This window comes from Mesocricetus auratus, unplaced genomic scaffold (genome assembly GCF_017639785.1).
Source record: "Mesocricetus auratus isolate SY011 unplaced genomic scaffold, BCM_Maur_2.0 Super-Scaffold_6730, whole genome shotgun sequence".
In the NCBI taxonomy this organism is placed as follows: domain Eukaryota; kingdom Metazoa; phylum Chordata; class Mammalia; order Rodentia; family Cricetidae; genus Mesocricetus; species Mesocricetus auratus.
In genome coordinates this window covers 91,873,552-91,891,963 of record NW_024429184.1, presented here as the reverse complement: position 1 = coordinate 91,891,963, position 18,412 = coordinate 91,873,552, and the positions used below count along the sequence as shown (strand labels likewise).

The following is an 18,412-nucleotide window of genomic DNA, read 5'->3' as shown; positions in this document are numbered from 1 at the left end:
TGGAGAGAGGAATCCTGCTGGCTGACAGCTCCTGAAGAAATGAGGATCGCTGGCCTGGCCCCGGAATGTACAAGCATTCTCTGATGCCTGCCATGATACACTTCCTCCTATCTTTCTTCTCGCTTCTCTGATAAGGCAGTTGTGAGAGAATGTGTCCAAATTCTCAAGAATCAGACTTTTCAAACTCCAGGTCTGGGTCCAGAATTCCAGACACATGGAGGGTGGAAAGAATTGAGGAAGTGATGTTTATCCAGAATATACTTCATAAAGGGGCTAAGGAAGGGGGAAACTGACATGTTTAAGGTGATCTCATTTGTGTGAGACCCATAATTGGAAAGGGGAGGAGCAGAGGGCGTGAGTTAGGGGAACCTAGCAATAAGTTCTGAAGAAAGGTGGTGAAACTGAGGTTTCCTTTAGGTGCCTTCTGCAATTTGTACCATGGTCTTGTAGAACCCAAACACCATGGCCACGCAAAATTAAAATTCAAAATGAAGCCCTTGCTAGGAGTCTAAGGAATGGTAAAGCCATGGATAAAGCTGTAGCACTCTGAGAGGAAGGCTTAGGCTTCCCTGGGCCCAGCAAGACCTTTGCCGCGGGACCACTGAGGCCGTAGGGCTGGTTGCAAAGCTGTGACGGGCCTCAGGCTTGAGCGGCTGAAAGGGCCCATTCTTCCCTTGTTGTCTCTTACCTTGTGCCTCTTGGCCTCTGTCACAGTGAGATGCCCCTCAGGAAGATTTTAGATCCTTCCCTTGGACAGCTAGGAGAAAGAGTGAATGGATTTGGCCGGTATCTTTCTAGACGCTGGACATGGTCAAGCCCAGTTGCTTGTGCCCAAGGGACATTCCAGCAGCAGGCTGTCTCGGCTGGTTGTGGCTGTCTGGCCCAGGACAGGAAGCAACCCGGAATGAGTGTCTTCCAAGAGTATACACATGTCTATGCAGGGGGCCTAGAATCTCTAGCTTTGAACTCTTTGCCTCCCCCTAATTGCTGGTCCATGGAGACCTGCCTGAAAATTAGTTTAATGCTAAATTGAGTTTAAAACCACTAGTCTTAGCCCCTGTGGAAACAGGATACCATATAAAAATAGAAACTTCAAGTCAGCTTGTTTTTCTAGGCTTTAGACAGCTTTGCTGTGAGGCTCTGAGCCCTTTAGCAAATAAGTAGTTTGCAGACTCAGGTGTGCGGGGAGTTCTTTCGGCAGGAAACCGGCTGCTCTTCATTAAGAAAAATCAAGGTGGCCTAAAATAACCCCTCCGAAGATGCTCCGAGTGGGGGTTTAACCCAGCACAGCGCCGCCCTCTGCCTTGACCCACGAGAGCCGTGCAGTTGGAATGTACAACCAAGTTCAAGTGCAGCGATAGACTCATGTAGTTGTTAACAGCAAATAATCGACAGAAGCCTTAGAAACGGCAAGACTTTGAAGCAGGTGGGACTGATCACTCCCCATGATCCTCCATGGATTCATCCACAGGATTGTAAATCGAAGGGGCTGCCTAAAAGCAACCCCCAGGCATTGTGTGTCTTAAATATTCTGACCATGTTGCTGCCTGGAGCTGGGAGGGAGGACATCAGGCCTTCACAACACCTGACTCCCCACAGAAGAAGGAAGAGGCCAGATCTCTGACACACTCTCCAGTTCTACAGAAAGCAGACTGGGAAAACAGCATCAGTTTGTAATTCAGTCTCATTTGAGAATAGTGGCTTTCTACAAGGTGTTGGCTTTTGTATACATAGTATTGGTTCCAAGACCCCCACAGACATCAGAAGACAGCTCAAGTCCTGTGACGTGGTGTAGTGTGTGCATGGAAGCTCTGTATGCCTCCCTTATACTCGAAATCATCACTAGTAGACTTACAGTATCCGAGGCAGTGTGATTCTTTACAAATGGCTGGTAAGCTGTATCCCTCCGGGTTCAGCAAGCAGAAACTCCTTTAAGTTTAGTGCAAGTGCGAAGTTTCCCCCTCGGTGTTTTGGTCTGCATTTGGATGTATCCTCAGATAAAAGCCCGTGCGTGGAGTGGGCTGACTGTGTGTGAAAAGGACAGGTGATCTGTAGAACTTCCTGGTGTTGATGACATCAGAGGGACCAGAGCATGCCCTGTGACTTTTTCGGCCCATTGCGGCTGCAGGCTAGGTTGATTGTTAGCTCCTTGAGCATGTGCTGTGAGACTCCTGGGTAAGAAGACCAGGATGCTAGCTCAGGGAAGGAGCTGGGTGCTTGTGGAAGGACCCAGTGAACTCTCCCTTGTGCCAGCGTTGGAAAAGGAGAGGAAAGGGCCTTGCAGGGATGATGGGAGATGGATGTGGTGGTACAAGGCCTCAGGCTTGCAGAGTCATGGCCTGAGATAGTTTCCCAGGCCATCCTTAGGTAGATTCTCCTAAAGAAAACTCTTCCCACTGCTGGGCCGAGGTGGTCGCTAGGCAGCACGGTATGTGCAGACAGACAGCTGGCCGTTGTGGTCTCTTGCTTGGTTTGACATGTCACACCGTGGCTGTGCTGCAGCGCTGCTGCCGGGCCCTGGTTGCCGATACGATCTTGTTATTTCTTGACTCCTCCGGAGGATTTTTGGCAGACAAACAGGCATGCAGGATTGTTGCGTTATTTAAGGAGTTAGCAGGCTAGGAAAGATTTGTTGTCAGGGACAATGCAAGCGGTAAACATTTCATCCCTTAAAAGGCAAGAACACTGAGAGGCCAGAGTGAAACCCCCAAGAAGCAGGAAATTGGCCATTTGAAAAGTATGTCTGAGCAGCTAAGGGAGAGGCGGGGGGGGGGGTAAAAGAAGAAGCTTCCTCTGTGGACAATGGCATCATCTTGGCCCCTTTAAGGGATCAAAACGAACCAGGGGTCATGCTTTACCTGAGTGCGGATCTAAATTTATTCCTTCCATATATTTATTTCATGTGTGTGCGCACATACAGAAATTCAGAACTTGGCAGCAAGTGTCCTTATCGCCCGACCATGTCCCTGACTCTGAATCCAGACCCAGGAAGCACATTGCAAGATGCTCCCCCACAAATAGCATCTATCCACGTGGATAAATGTGACTTCCACTATTCAGCTCCTTACATATCTTGTGACAGCTTTGTCTATCAGTCTGTCCATCAGGAGCCTCATTGGGCCCAGCGGTATTCTGCTGGGTGATCTGGGAAATGGGAGGGGGAGCTCTCTGGTATTGGCCTGAAAGGACTAATGTCTGGACAGATGCTAGCAGGAGACTGTTTTCAACAGAAATGTCACCCAGCACACTGCAGATTGCCATTGTTAGCAGAACCATAGGCCTATGGCTACTGTGGCTTGCTTATGGCTATTCTTTATGAGAATCATGAATACTTGTTTTTCTTTTATCCAATGGAGCAGAGCCCTAGGAAAGGAAGTTTCCATCATCTACTCCCATTTCTCTCATTGAACAAAACGTTTAGCCAAGAACTACTGCTTTGAAGGCTTATGCTGTGTCCAGCCTGCTACTCTAATTGATCTTTCACAAGATCTTGTCAAGTAATTTCTTCCATTCTGGGAAGTCCATGGAAACAAGCGGGCACTGTCAGCAGATGCTGTTGACCAACCCTCCCGAAATAAATGCTGGCAGGAAATAGGAGAAGCCTGAAGAGCCCCCGTCAGTCATCAGCCCCAGAGTCCTTTTCCATGGGGCTGTAGTCCTTGTTGAGAGGACATTTGCTGCTTGCAGAAGCTCAAGCCCGAGAGCCGAGTAAGATGAAGGCAGCACTCCACAAGCCCCAGGACCAATTTAGAGGCCCAAGTTCGTGAGGTCATCTGGTCTCAGTTATTTTTCTCTCTGCACCTTGGTTACCTTGGCTGGGAGCCGTGAGGATGTTCTCACTGGGAGGGTGGAAAGCTTAAGAAGAAGATGTGCTTGAAGGCCTCTGAATTCCGTCTCCTTATGTGCAGGCTGCAGTTCTTGAACCTGCTGCCCAGGGACAGCATGCAGACCAGGCACACCCGCCCCCTCCCTCTCAGCAATGCTGTGTACTTGGGAACTGCAAGGTCAACTTCCATTTTTAACACCAGTTCTTCTTTTCACAGGACACTTGTATGGGGCTTATTTCTAGCTCCAATGCTCTTGAGTTAAGTCTACACCCCAGCCCTGATGCAGAGCGGAACCCAGAGTCACTCACATGCCAGACAAGTACTCTGCCTCTCCACTGCACCCTAGGTCCCCAGATTAAAGCTTTTTATAGTGGGTGTAAATAACGGCAGCAAGGAAACGCCTCCTGGCTCCTCTGATTTAAACCTTCAAATCATGTGTATCCAGAAACCCTGACTTTAAATAGCCCTTTCTAACATGGAGGAAAAGGGAGCCTTACACAGCCGAGTTGATGAGCCAAGGAAAGGGCGTTTCTCAAATGTAAAGCAAATGCTACTCAGTGGTGCAAATCAACTTTCATTGGAAAAAATCTCCATATGCAGCTCTCATCTGCTAATCTTTAGAAGCTCTTTTATTAAACAGCCCTAGAACCTTTTCTAGAGCTTTACCATGCAGGCTTTGCGTCTTGCTTCCGTATAGGTCCCTTTAATTTTTAGTTGTTCCAAAGAGTATAAGAATTTAAGAAAACAAGTTTTAAAGCTTAATTCACAAACAGAAGTATCTCCTCACACACCCTGACTAAAACTGTCACCTTATTGACCTCGTCCATGGAGGCCAAAAACACTGCTCTGCTTGTGACATCTTTGGTTGCCTAATGGTAACTGCAAAGTTGCTTTAAAAAGGATAGGGGTGGGCGAAACAGACCTTCCTCTAAAGAAATCATACAAATAACAGGTATGCTCTTTTCTTCAAATCCTTAAGGAAGTATAAATTTAAACCACAATAGGATACCAAGTTGTCCTTTGGGACAGCTGTTACCAAAGGTGGGGAAAAGTGGAAAATAAATGTTGGCAAGGATGTGGGGGAATTGGAACTCGTATAGTTTGCTGATAGACATGCCCAATGGTGCAACTACTTGTGGGACACAGGCTTGTCCCTCCAAAACGTAAACACTGGATCACCGAATGCTGGAGCTATTTTATATCTAAGTGTATACTTGAAAAGACTGAAAGAGAAATGCAAATGCGTTGCCATTCAGCCTTGCTCATAGAATTATTCCCAACAGTGAAAAGGTGGGAAGGAGTCTAAGTGTCTACAGAGTAACTGGTCAGCAAAGTGTGTGTGTGAATGAAGGGATTAGGCCTTAAAACGGAAGGGCTTCACCAAACATGCTACAACAGGGGTGGACCTAGACTACATTTGCTAATGCCACAAGATGGCAAATACTGCATGAGTCTCCTTCTAGGAGGTCCCTAGTGATACTCAAAGACAGAAGGTAGAAGGATGATCGCCAGGGACTAGGAAAGGGGGGAAGGGAGGTGGACGTTCATTTCAGTTAGGGCAGATGAGAAGGTTCTCGAGATAGACAGTGCTAATGGCCACCTAACCATGTGACTTAATGCCACCGAACTTTGCACTTAAAATTTACTAAGATGATAGGTTCTGTAGCCTTTTTTAAAAAGGCACAACAAAACAAAAACGACCAGGTTCCTTCCAGTCACTGCACATGAACCCGGATCCCATAGGCCGGCTGGCCCAGCCTGCTTTTTCCTTCTGCCCAATCGAAACCTTTTATCTCAGAGGCTCCATTCATCTGAGGGACTACAGGCCAGCTGAGTCCTTTTGGAGTTCTGGACTCCTGCCTCCTCTTCTTAAAGAAGTGCTCCTCATGAACGTCCAGCCAACTCTCATGGCGCCATGGCGGGGCAGCCTGGGTGACCGCTGTGCAGTCTGCTCACCCAGCCTTTTCCTGTTGAAGTGGAAATCATTGCTCTTTAATAGTTTCCAATCAGCGTTGCGCTTTCCCTTAACCAATACTGGTGCCGAAGGGGAAAGCATATCTTTTCGGAGACTGAGACTTAACTTCATAGAAAAGCCAAAAGTGAAAGGAGGCCCAGTGGATGTCCCTATATTCCCAGTAGATGTAGACAGCCAAGTTGTGGAGGGTAGGATGGAGAAGCAGTGGGTGGATGAAAGTCGGTGATTCAGAACCTTGTGGGACCTTCTGGGGGAACAGATGCAGTAGGCAGCGAGCATCTTTGCGGTGGAGTATTCTGATCCTGGCTGAACATCAGCTTCTGATGGCTCCTCTTTCTGGAATGTGGCAGGCCACCTGCGGGTGCTTTGGAGCATCATGCTTGGACAGGGCCTCCGTGTCATTATGAATCAGCTTCAGGCTAATTGTGGTAATATTCTGGCATACTCTGCTCTGTGCAGGAGCCCCAGAGTGTACCTTTTTACGGACACCAAAGTGAACATTCCTTCCTGGCCTTTAAATGTCAGAACAACCCATTTAGGGTGAGAGCTGTGGAACCTTCACCTCCTGGCAGCTTACTGAGAGGACACAGCCTGTCAGCTCAGGGACGGGGGGGGGGGGTTCTCCTCCACTTCAGTTTGTGCTTTCCTCCCTACCAGAGGACTGTGACACTGCAGGTAGACAGATCACTGCCGTGGTCTTCTCAAGCGTGGGCACTGGGTGGGAACCGCCTGGCTCTGCCAGCTCCCTCCTTGCAGCAGTTATGCAAGTGTGCACAACAGTGACCACGGTGTAAGCGAGGAAGTTGAAGCAGAGGGAAATGAATAACTCGTCACGGCTGTGAGGCAGGCAGTGCGGCTGGCTCAGGCCTTCAGGATCTGGCCAGAGCCGCCCTTGTCTGCTCTATTATCAGCACTGGTTCCAATGGGCTGTGTACTTGTCTCCCTGTGGCCAGCCGGTCACAGGCTGGAGCTCAGTTTATATTCTCCCGTGTGCCTGAACGTCCTCTGCAGAAGAGCCCAGACCAGCAAATGCACCTGGACCCTGGCCTTCTCCTTAACTCTGCACTATCTCACTGTCTATAAGCCTCACATCACCAGACAAAAGAAGCCTTCCCTACTATAAGTTGAACCTAAGGTCATTAATGGAAGAAGAGGGTCAAGTGAGGACAGGGCTCCCCCTTAATGGGGGTGTGGGAAAGGCGGATGGCAGCCACCTGCCCCCCCCCTTACCACAGACTTCCAGAAAGGCAAGCTTGTCACTACTGCCAAGTCACTGTATGAGGGCAACAAGCCTACCTTGGTGAAGGAGTGAATTTTTGCCTTCAGGAAAATGGCTGAGAAGAAGTGTTTCCCTGCCCTGGGAGGGGAGGAGGTGTGACTGTGGACCGGGATACATATGGGCCCGGAGTGTGGGCATGCAGGTCCCAGTGAGGTGCGCCTCCCTGGTCAGAGGGCCGAGATCAAAGGCTGTCGTCCTGCGTGCTCTGTTCACCCCTTGGGCCTTGTACCAACTTGGAGGAAGTAGAAACATGGAGTTAGAGTTAGAGTTAGGTAGGTGGCAGGCTCATGGTGCTTTGCCTAGGACCAGTGCTGACTGACAGCCAGAGGCTTTGGTTGCAAGTTCTGAAGACAAGCAGGGTAATCAGAGTTGACATCTATGGAATGGGCACCAAACAAAACACTCCACAAGGCGTACCTCCTGGAAGGGAGAGCACGGCTTTACTGTGTACGTCAGGCTGCAGAAAGTTAGAAAAGAAAGCATTTCAAGAGCTAAGGAACTCTGAGCCTTGGGCTCTGGGCACTCATGGACAGCCTGTGCACACGCCTCAGAGTTCTCCCCCACCCTCTACTGTCTGCTTCCTCTGCCTCCTGCATTCACTGTATCACAGGGGCCCAGAGATCCCTCTCGTCTACAGCCACAGCTCTGTTTTCCTTAGTGTATTGTGCAGTTTCTTCCTTTAAAATTTTAATTGCGGGGTTGGAGAGGTGGCTCAGTGGTTAAGAGCACTGACTGCTCGTCCAGAGGTCCTGAGTTCAGTTCCCAGCAAACACACAAGGTGGCTCACAACCACCTACAGTAGGATCTGATGCCCTCTTCCGGCGTGCAGGTATACATGCGGAGCACTCATAGATTAAAATATGAACAAATAAAAATGTTTTAAAATTATTTAAAAATTTAATTGTGCTGAAATACACTCATAAATCTGCTTCATGGGTACCCATTTTAAGGGTACAGCTAAGTAGCATGAGTAACGTTCATAATATTGAACAGCCTTCACCACTGTTCATATCTAGAATGCTAGACCTTATAAAACTGAAGTTCTATTATACCTGGCCTCTCCACTCCTACCTCCCTTCTCACCCCTCAAAGTCACCCTGCTACCTCCCGTTTCTGGATTTCACTACTCCATGTCCCCCAAGTGAATGGAATTAAACACTGTGTATGTCTACATGACTGGTTTCTTTCATTTAGCACAGTGTCCTCACGGTTCATCGTGTTGTGGTCTGTGCACAGCACCCTCTCTCTTAAAGCCGAGGTTTCTGCTATCGTATATGCAGACTGTAGTGTGCTTCACCGTTCATCTGTGGCCGTGCAGTCGGATTGCTTTCCTTTTGGCTACTGTGGGTCAAAGCCCTTGCTTCCAATTCTTCTAGATATGTATTTAGCAGTGCAAAAGCTGGATCGTACAGCAATTCTGGGTTTAAGCTTTTGAGGAACCAAACCGCTGTTGTCAACAAAGACTGTACCATTCCTGCAGACAGGGCCAAATAACTGGGGTTTCTCCACACCTGGATTTGTCATGGTCCCATCCTATGGAATGTGAGGCATTACATTGAGCACCAGCCTATGGTCTGAAACCCAAGCAGGATTCTAATGAGCCCATGCTATAACCGGCATTAAGGCAGGCTGTCCTGTTACAGCTGGACTGGTGTGAGTGTATATTCAGGTACACCCCATGCTCCACTCTCTGGACACCATTTGTTTTGGGGGTTAAGTGATGGTGTCCTGAGTGTCCAGTCCTAACCTTGGTGAACCTCCCATTTTCAGGGATATACATGCATACTGAGCTCATGGGAAAACTAAAGTCTCCAAATGTCATTGTTTCTTTGCTTCAGAACCACAACCACGCCTGCATAGCCTGCCGGATCATTTATCGCTCTGACGAACATCATCCTCCCATCCTGCCCCCCAAGGCTGACCTGACCATTGGCCTACATGGGGAATGGGTGAGCCAACGCTGTGAGGTGCGACCCGAAGTCCTCTTCCTCACCCGCCACTTCATCTTCCATGACAACAACAACACCTGGGAAGGGCATTACTACCACTACTCGGACCCTGTCTGCAAACACCCTACGTTTACCATCTATGCTCGAGGCCGCTACAGCCGCGGTGTGCTCTCCTCAAGGGTCATGGGTGGCACAGAGTTTGTGTTCAAAGGTAAGTCTACTGCCTCTGCTTTTCACGGCACAGCTCAAAAGCAACTGTGAGACATTTCTGTTAGGGCAGAACCTCAGAGAAAGGGCATCTTTGCTGCTTGAGATACTGGGAATGAAGTTAGAACCAGGACTTCCTCAAAGCATCCTTGTAAATAACATTTGAGCACCTTTCTGCTCAGAACAGGCCAGTACCCGGCATCCATGTGACACTCGGGAACAGTGGAACCAAGCCATCACATGGGCCACCATAATGTGAGTCTAGAATGCTACTGCAGTGAAACCTAACAACCTCTCTGGTAGCATCAGGCTTATTGTGTACTGGTTATTTTTCCTAGATGAGGAATACAGAGCAGGTGTCTGTTACTTCTTGATGCTCGAAGTTGATACTTCCAATACGAGCGGGGCCTGCACACAAGAGCTTGTCCCAGGCTAAAAGCCAAGGGCATCATGGGGGAAAGTTCATGCTGAGCACTGTTTCCCAAGCAAGGAAACTAGGATCAGGAGGCACCTGCCCCTACCACAAAGGAGGTCGTTCTGCTTTAGTTTTAAGTTTGAATGTCTGTAAGGTGGTATCAACCCTGTAATACCAAATAATGAGGGAAGCTGGGTCACTAGGTGACCGCTCAAGTGTGGCACTGGAGTCCAGTTAGTGTGAGATGTCTGTGTTTGCCTCAAGGAAGCCCTGATCATAGCCACCCTCGTTTGACTAAGGAACTTGGCTCTTATACATGGGCTTTGTAAACTTAACCAGGAAAATCCCATCTTCTCACCCCAAATATCACCATGTTATATGCAAAGTGTAGACTTTGGGAGGACCCCAAGGATCCACCAAGACTAGGGCTTGTATTTTCTTCATATTTTTCTTGTTTGCAACCTAACTGCAAACAATGCTGGGATAGTTGTATTTCACACTCACATGTGTGATCGGCTGCAAACTGGGCTCACCAAATATCACCCATCTTTTCTGACCACAACTACAGTTTACTGCCATCCCTTTGTATTCATGGGCAATTAATTTCAGGACTCCTTGAAGACATCAAAGTCCAAAGTTGCTCTAGCCCTTTCTGAGAAATGAGGACACTTAACAAAACCTGTGTACATACTCCGTGTACTTTACACCATTTCTAGATCACTCCTGATACCTAGTGTAGGACCATTACGGTGTGTAGTTAAGTTGTGGCTGCAGAATGTGTGATTCTATGAGCTGGCTGGCTCTATTCGGTGTGACCACCATTCAGATCAGCCTATGAAACTTCCTACCTCTACCTGTTCTTGTGATTACTGTGGTCAGCTAGGGAAGCCAACAGGTTGTGTTTTCAAAAAGAAAGCTTTGAGGCAGAGTCCCCATCATTTGCTGGAAGTGTCTGCCCCCCCCCCAAGTTGTCTCCCTAGAGTCATGGACATCTCTCTTTTCCACAGTGAATCACATGAAGGTCACTCCCATGGATGCTGCCACAGCCTCCCTCCTCAATGTCTTCAGTGGGAACGAGTGTGGGGCTGAGGGCTCCTGGCAAGTGGGTATCCAACAGGACGTGACACACACCAATGGCTGTGTGGCTCTGGGCATCAAACTACCTCACACAGAATATGAGATCTTCAAAATGGAGCAAGATGCCCGGGGACGCTACCTACTGTTCAATGGCCAGAGGCCCAGCGATGGCTCTAGCCCAGACAGGCCTGAGAAGAGGGCGACATCCTACCAGATGCCCTTGGTACAGTGTGCCTCTTCCTCACCGAGAGCTGAAGACTTAGAAGACAGTCGAGCCCATCTGTTTGGCAGGGCAGCAGGGAGGACAGCTGGGCCCCTATTGCTTCCTGCCTTTGCCTGCCTTTGGACCCTACCACATTGGAGCATCGTCCGATAGAAGGCGTTTTCTAAACCAAGACTCCTTACCATTTATGACTTTTCTCCACACAGAGAAAAGACATTGATTCTTTTGATGCACTTGAATGCCTGACATCTACCAGTGCCTTCCCCCTCGTCCCCTCTTCCAGCCTCTGAGTTGTGAGCAGTGTGTTTGAAGTTTCAGCTTTGAATCTCTTTCCAGCCTGATCCCTGGCCTGAGAACTTCATAGCAGTGATTGCACTTTAAGTCTGCAGAGAGTTGGAGTTAGTGGGTTTAGGGGTGGCAGCAAGGGTGGCAGCTGGCTTCTTACCTGTGTCCTCCCACCCCTGTATGTAGCCTTGAGCTGAGCTTTGAAGATAAAAAATGTCAAGCTGCAGCTTTCTCTGCCATTGCTTCTCTTATTTCTCCAAACCCCTTTGGTACCCCAAGTTTTTGACACTGGAATCCAGTGAAGAGTTGGCTTGGGGCTGCCATCAAGACCCTGTGTATTAATACAGAAACCATATGGGTATTGATGTGTGCCTAAGAGAAGATGCAAGGTTCAGCTAAGTCATTGTTCCCACCTTAATGCCAATCCACACTTTCAGAAATTCTGGGTAGAAAGGTGCGTCTGTAAAGCCTCAAAGCAATTTAAATCGGGTTTCCTAGCACTGGTTTTCACTTGTTGAGCAAAGATGTGGGCCCTTGTATACTTGGTTTAATGATGCAGATTATAGCCTGCTGCTTAACCCTCAGAGTTGACTGGCCCCATTGGGAAATTCAGAAAAGCCTGCTGTGCTAGGCAGTCAGGAACAGCAGTGCTTAGGGCAGCTATGGTGTGGTAAGTGCTACAGAGTGATAAGGAGATCTGTGGCAGTTTTCTCCAGGTGAGGCACCCGTGTCCTGGCTCCCACTGTGGTTGGGGTGTGGAGAAGAACCTCATCTCCACTGGTTTGCTGGTGAAAGAGGCCGGGATGGGACTCGTGCCCACTAGAGACCCACTCTGCTAGAGGCCATCTCTGTGCAACACTGAGTCTTTGTGAGAAGTCACTCTGTGATTAGACATACTGGCTTGATGTGGCTTCCTCTCTGCATTTACTTGGTTCTGCCCCAGCTGTGAGTTCCAGAGCCATCTTATTCAGGGCTAGCTGCTTCACAATCGTTAGGAGGGAGGAGGGGATGGCTACCCATTCCTTTGTGTTCTTGCAGCTGGTGCTAGGAACACCAAGTGCTATTGCTCTCAGAGGCCCATGCAGGCAAGCGGTGAGAAACGGGAAACCTAATTGTGACTAAAAGCAGACATGGAGACCACGATCCAGGAGAAGCGCCCATCATGTATTTAAGAATCCACTTTATAAAGCAGTAGTGTTCCGTGTGGTGTTAAGTTATAGCGATGGCATGGAGTACCAGAGTGCTTTATATTTAGATTATATTTTAAGTCATGGTGCATACTTGAGGAGGGTTATCCAAAAGGAAAATACTAACTTAATGTCTACTAAGTTTAATAAACAAAGAATTTGGAAGTAACCCCATGAAGAAATATGTCTTATTTGTTGATTTAATTAATATTGATACTGTGCTCAAAGTGAAAACCTGTACTGACTCTAAGACACACTTCACGGATTGACTAAGGGTTGGGTTTACAATCACCTGGTTCACTGCCTTCCTTCTAGAATCAACCTATTTCTACTTCTTAAAAGTGTGCTTCATATACCAACCCAAATGCATAGATAATAACACATACACAGTGTATGCATGATGAGTCTATGTGAAGTTTGTGTGATCACTTTCTGATGAATTATAAATCTTCACAGAGAAATAATAGCCATTTACTCATGCACACTAAAGTGTGTCACTATGTTTCCCATGTGCATGCATCTCAGATTGGTTATATCATATTCACTTCAATAGCATCTCTCCAGTAAGGTATGTGATCCATGGTGATCTTGGTGTTATGTGATTAACCCTGACCTTGAATCCACAATGGATTTCAAGGGCATCCAGGCTTAAGGGTCAGAAATGACAAGTCAAGACCAAGATCCTTTGTTTGCTTGTTTATTAGATTTGCTTTGTTTACGTGCATGTGATGGAGCAGGTAGGTTTGTGTGCATATGAGTACAGGTGCCTGCAGAGTGCAGAGAGATCCCCTGGAGCTGGAGTTGCAGGTTCCTGTGAGCCACCCAGTGTGGGTGAGAGGAGCCAAGCTGCTCCTTTGCGAGGCACATGGCTTTATCCTCTAGCTCCCGTTTCGTGTAAGACAGTGCCATACTGCATATCCCACGCTGGCCTTGAATTCATGCTCCTACTGCCTCCATCCTCTAAGTGCTGGGATGACAGGCCAGTTCTGCTGCACCCGGCTTAGAACAAGATGCCTTCTGAGGAAGGTATGACTGACTCTAGAATATTCCACTTGTATAGCAAATTTGAAGTACACCATAGATAAGTGTTCAGGACCTGGCAAGTCTCCCTCTCAGTCAGTGTCGGGTAATTCTGCTTGCAAATTCTAGATCTGGGGAAGGTCATAAATCATGGAAGGTTCTTGCAGAACTCACTGGTCAGCTGCACCTAGGTTGTAGGTAATTGCTGTAGCAGAACACGAGATTGAATGATTTGTAAAGAATGGAGGTCCTCCGCTGCTGGTGAGAGTGCCAACTCTACAGCCACTTTGGAAATCAGTGTGAAGATTCCTCAGGAAAATGGGAATCAGTCTACCACAAGATCCAGAAATTCCACTCTTAGGCATATACCCAAAAGATTCACATTCCATTATAATCATAGCAGCATTATTTGTAATAGCCAGAACTTGGAAGCAGCCTAGATGCCCCTCAACTGAAGAGTGGATAAAGAAAATGTGGTATGTTTACACAATGGACTAGTACTCAGCAGGAAAAAAAACAATGGAATCTTGAAATTTGCAGGCAAATGGATGGCACTAGAAGAAATGATCCTGAGTGAGGTAACACAATTACAAAAAAACAAACATGGTATGCACTCACTCATATATGGATTTTAGACATGAAGCAGGGAAGTGCCAGCCTACAATCTCACCGCCAGAGTCTGGGAAACAGGAAGGACCCTAAGAGAGATATGCATGGTACTCCAGAGAAGGGGAATGGGACAGGGTCTCCTGAGTGGACTGTGAGCATGGCAGGAAGAGAGAGGGAGCTGGGGAAAAGTGAAGGGGAGAAGAGGAGGGGAGAGGAGGACATGATGGATCAGGAAGGTTGAGTTGGGGGAAGAATCGAGGAGAGCAGAATGGGACATACCATAATAGAGGGAGTCATTATAGGTTTGAGGAGAGATCTGGCAGTAATGAGATTTCCAGACATCTACAAGGATGACACCAACTGGCAATCTAAGCAATAGTGGAGAGGCTACCTTAAATGCTCTTCCCCAATAATGAGATTGACGATTAGCTTGTATGCCATCCTAGAGCCTTCATCCAGTGGCTGATGAAAGCAGCAGCAGACACCCACAGCTAAACACTGAACTGAACTCCTGGAACCTAGCTGCAGAGAGGGAGAAGTGATGAACAAATGGGTTATGACCGGGTGGGTGAAACCCACAGAAACAGCTGACCTGAACAAGGGGGAGCTCATGGGATTGATATCAGGCAAATGGATGGCAGTAGAAGAAATGATCCTGAGTTGAGGTAACCCAATCACAAAAAGACAAACATGGTATGCACTCACTCATATATGGATTTTAGACATGAAGCAAGGAATTGCCAGCCTATAGTCTCTTAGACTGATAGCTGAGAGACTATCATGGGACTGATCCAGACCACCTGAATGTGGGTGTCAATGAGGAGGCCTTGGCAATCTTCGGGGCCTCAGATACCAGGTCAGTGTTTATCCCTGGCATCCGAATGAACTTTGGGAGCCCATTTCACATGGAGGGATGCTCTCTCAGCCTGGACACATGGGGGAGGGCCTAGGTCCTGCCCTGGATGATATGATAGACTTTGGAGATTCCCTATGGAGGGTCTCACCCTTCCTGGAGAGTGGAGTGGGGGTTGGAGGGTTGGAGGGTTGGGGGGACTGGGGGGCAGGGGAGGAGGGGAGGGAGAGGGAGAGGGAGAGGGAGCTGGGATTGACTTGTGAAGCAAACTTGTTTCTAATTTAAATAAAAGGAAAAAAGAATGCAGGTTTATTTTGGCTTGCTGTTCTGGAGAAGGGGAAGTCTGAGATCAGACAACCACATCTGAGGGGGACCCCCCTGCAGCTCTGACTTGGCAGCAAGCAGCATTCAAGACAAAGCATGAGGGTGGGCTTTGTTTTATCCAACCTGTTCTCCTGGCATCAAATCCAGTTCCGTGAGACTGAGATCTGCCAAGCACAGAGTCAGTCCATTCATTATGTCTCCACCGTTGACCCCCAAACCCCAACCCTGCCACACTGAGGAATTAGTGTTGCCAATCATACATTCAGCAAGACACAATCCAAGCATGGCATCAGGCTTCTTTGCTTACTGCAGAGCATGCTGGGAAGTGTCAGAAAACAGCCCCTTGAGTTGACAGTAAAGTTTGGATATAATCAAGATTTCAAACTCTAAAATTTAAATTGCCCCCCACCCTATCTCAAAAAGGAAACTGTTGGAGTCTCCCCTTCATGCACCACAGACCAAAGGGTCTTTTTTCTCAGACATGGGGCAACTCAGCAGTGGCCAGCATAAAGCGGTACAACTAGTGTTGTTGGCATTCCCGAATGTCCATGACGGCCTGCAGAAACAACCTGTGAGTCTCGTGGCTTCTGGTTGAGGGAGACGTTTCAGCAAAAGAAGCAGCTGGTACTCCACCATCTCTCTCATCATGTCCTGAATACATGATCTCATGGGAGCAATGTCTTTGTTTGGAATGCTGCATCTGATCCCTACAGGTTTCTAGACACATAACATTGGGACTCAGAAACCAAGAAGGAAGCTAGTCGGACATAGGACTCTATCCCAAAGGAAAATGAAGAGGAGGATTGGATGGAGACAGAGCGATCACAGCCCATATAGGACTCCCAGCCTTTAGACACTTGAGCTTCCATAGATACAAACAGCTCCCATAAGACTATGTGAGAACCAAGAACAAACAAAGGCAGTCTGGGTTAATGCTCCCTACAGGCATCTAGATCCTAGAGGAAATTCAGGAGCATTCGTTCTTTACCTATAAAGCCACATGTTCGAAATGAAGTGTCTCTGGCTTGCAGGTCTCTCACTGATTATAAGGGTAGCTCCTTTTTTACTCATTATCCTCTTACTTGAAGCACCAACTGGAAGAAATAATACTATCTTAGAAAGAAAAAACATAAGCGAAGGGGTGGCTTCTGACTTATCCATCACTGAGTTCACTTCCAAAGAACCTAATAGAAGATGTGGGGTACCACCAAATGCAGAGCCCCAGACACACTGTTTTATTTATGCTGCCTATTGCTGGGATGAATCACCAAGACTGAAAAGCAAGTTGGGAGGGAAGGGCTTATTTGGCTTATGCTTCCATGTTGCTGTTCATCTGAAGGAAGTCAGGACAGGAACTCAAACAGGACAGGAACCTAAAGGCAGGAGCAGATGGATGCAGGAACTGTAGAGGAGTTCTGCTTACTTTCTTGCTCAGCCTGTTTTCTTATAGAACCCAGGACAAGTATTCCAGGGATGTCACCACCATGGGCTGGGTCTTCCCTATCAATAAGTAATTAAGAAAATGCCCTACTGGTTTGCCTCCAGTAAATATTATAGAGGCATTTTCCTCAACTGAGGATTCTACCTCTTGGATGACTTTAGCCTATGTCAAGTTGACATAAAGCTTTGCAACACACACACTCACATATCTGTTCTCCAATCTGCTCTTTTCTTGAAAGGCAGTTTGGAGGACCTGGCTACCGACTTCTCTTTCCCAAACCAAACCTATGGTTTCCGTCTTTGTTTCTGATCTCTATTGTACATAGACTCCATAGCCCTACACTCTGTGAAACACCACTGGGGGGATTTTAACCCCTTCTGTTAAATCACAGATTCATGATTTGGCACCAAGGGAGTTTGTGAGCACACAGGGCATCCTGGCTTCCCTAGCTCTGACAGTCCACTACACCAGCCTAGCATTCACTTCCTGAGCTTTCGGGGCAGTACACTTTTGCACATGCCAACAAAGAGGAAATCGCTTCAGATTTTTCTTATTCAGTTAAGGAATAAAGCAGCGGACGGTGGTGGTCCATGCCTTAATCCCTGCACTTGGGAGGCAGAGGGAAGTAGATTTCTGTTGAATTTGAGGCCAATCTGGTCTGCAGAGCAAGTTCCAGGACACCCAGGGCTACACACGAAACCTTGTCTTGAAAACCAAAACCAACAAAAAATAAAAACATGGAACAAGAGGAGAGAGAGAGAGAGAGAGAGAGAGAGAGAGAGAGAGAGAGAGAGAGAGAGAGAGAGAGAGAGGAGTAAGAAAGAAGAAAGGAAGGAAGGAAGGAAGGAAGAGAGGGAGGGAAGGAGGGAGGGAGGGAGGGAGGGAGGGAGGGAGGGAGGGAGGGAGGAAGGAAGGAAGGAAGGAAACAATTGTTGAGGGATGTAGCTCAGTAACAGTGTGCTTGACCAGCATGTAAAGTCCTTCTGGGTTCAATCCCCAGTAGTAGGAAAAATAAATCCACTGGCACCCATTAAGTTGAAGGTACATTGGCAATACTTGAGCGGCCAGTGAAATAGCTTAGTTATAAGGGGTTTGTTGCCATGCCTGATGATCTGAATCTGATCCTGGGACCCACATGGTAGAAAAGGAGGACCAAATGACATCCACAATGTGCCAAGTTATGTACACATACACACACACTCACACAATAAGTAACAAATGTAATACATATTTTTAAGTCAATGACAGAGGGTTTACCAGTAATTTTATTTTCCAAGTACTTTAGGCACAGAAGGTCTCATCTTTCTGCAGGTAATGGGACAAAATGAGTAAGACGATTAAAAGTGAGTCTTCGGGAAACCAAAGTTGGAGTGAACAGGTGTAGGCCTAGTGTTTCTTTACAAACTGTCTTCTTGTCTGCTAAGCAAGCAGGTCAGATGCTCACAGGCTAGGTGTAGTGTGACAGAAACTTCCCTCGGATCAGGAACAGAGACCAAAACACCATCTCCTCAGAAAGAAAAGGGGGCTGCAGGTTGACAACTAGTGGGAGAATGGGAAGAATCGACTATCATTCATTTTTAGGTATGTGCACTGTCTAGTCAGTCCCGGACCACAGTCAAGAGCATGAATCTGGTTCCGTCGTTGAAATCTGAAATTTCCTGGATGAAAAATACACTCCTTCTCAGGGTTTGATGGGGACCAGTATTGCTCATTCTGCTCCTCTAGCCCAGAAGGAAGAATG

The 18,412-nt window shown here is 47.5% G+C and overlaps 1 protein-coding gene across 1 annotated transcript in view; it reads left to right on the top strand.

Moving 5' to 3' along the window:
• The window catches only part of Apcdd1 (APC down-regulated 1), a 30,010-nt gene extending 17,417 nt beyond the window's left edge, over positions 1-12,593 (top strand). The window contains exons 4-5 of the mRNA XM_005074664.4: positions 8,920-9,241; positions 10,660-12,593. Coding sequence (XP_005074721.1) covers positions 8,920-9,241; positions 10,660-11,105 — 768 coding nt within the window. The 3' untranslated portion in view covers positions 11,106-12,593. The remainder of the gene's footprint in view (positions 1-8,919; positions 9,242-10,659) is intronic.
• Positions 12,594-18,412: the final 5,819 nt, after the last annotated feature.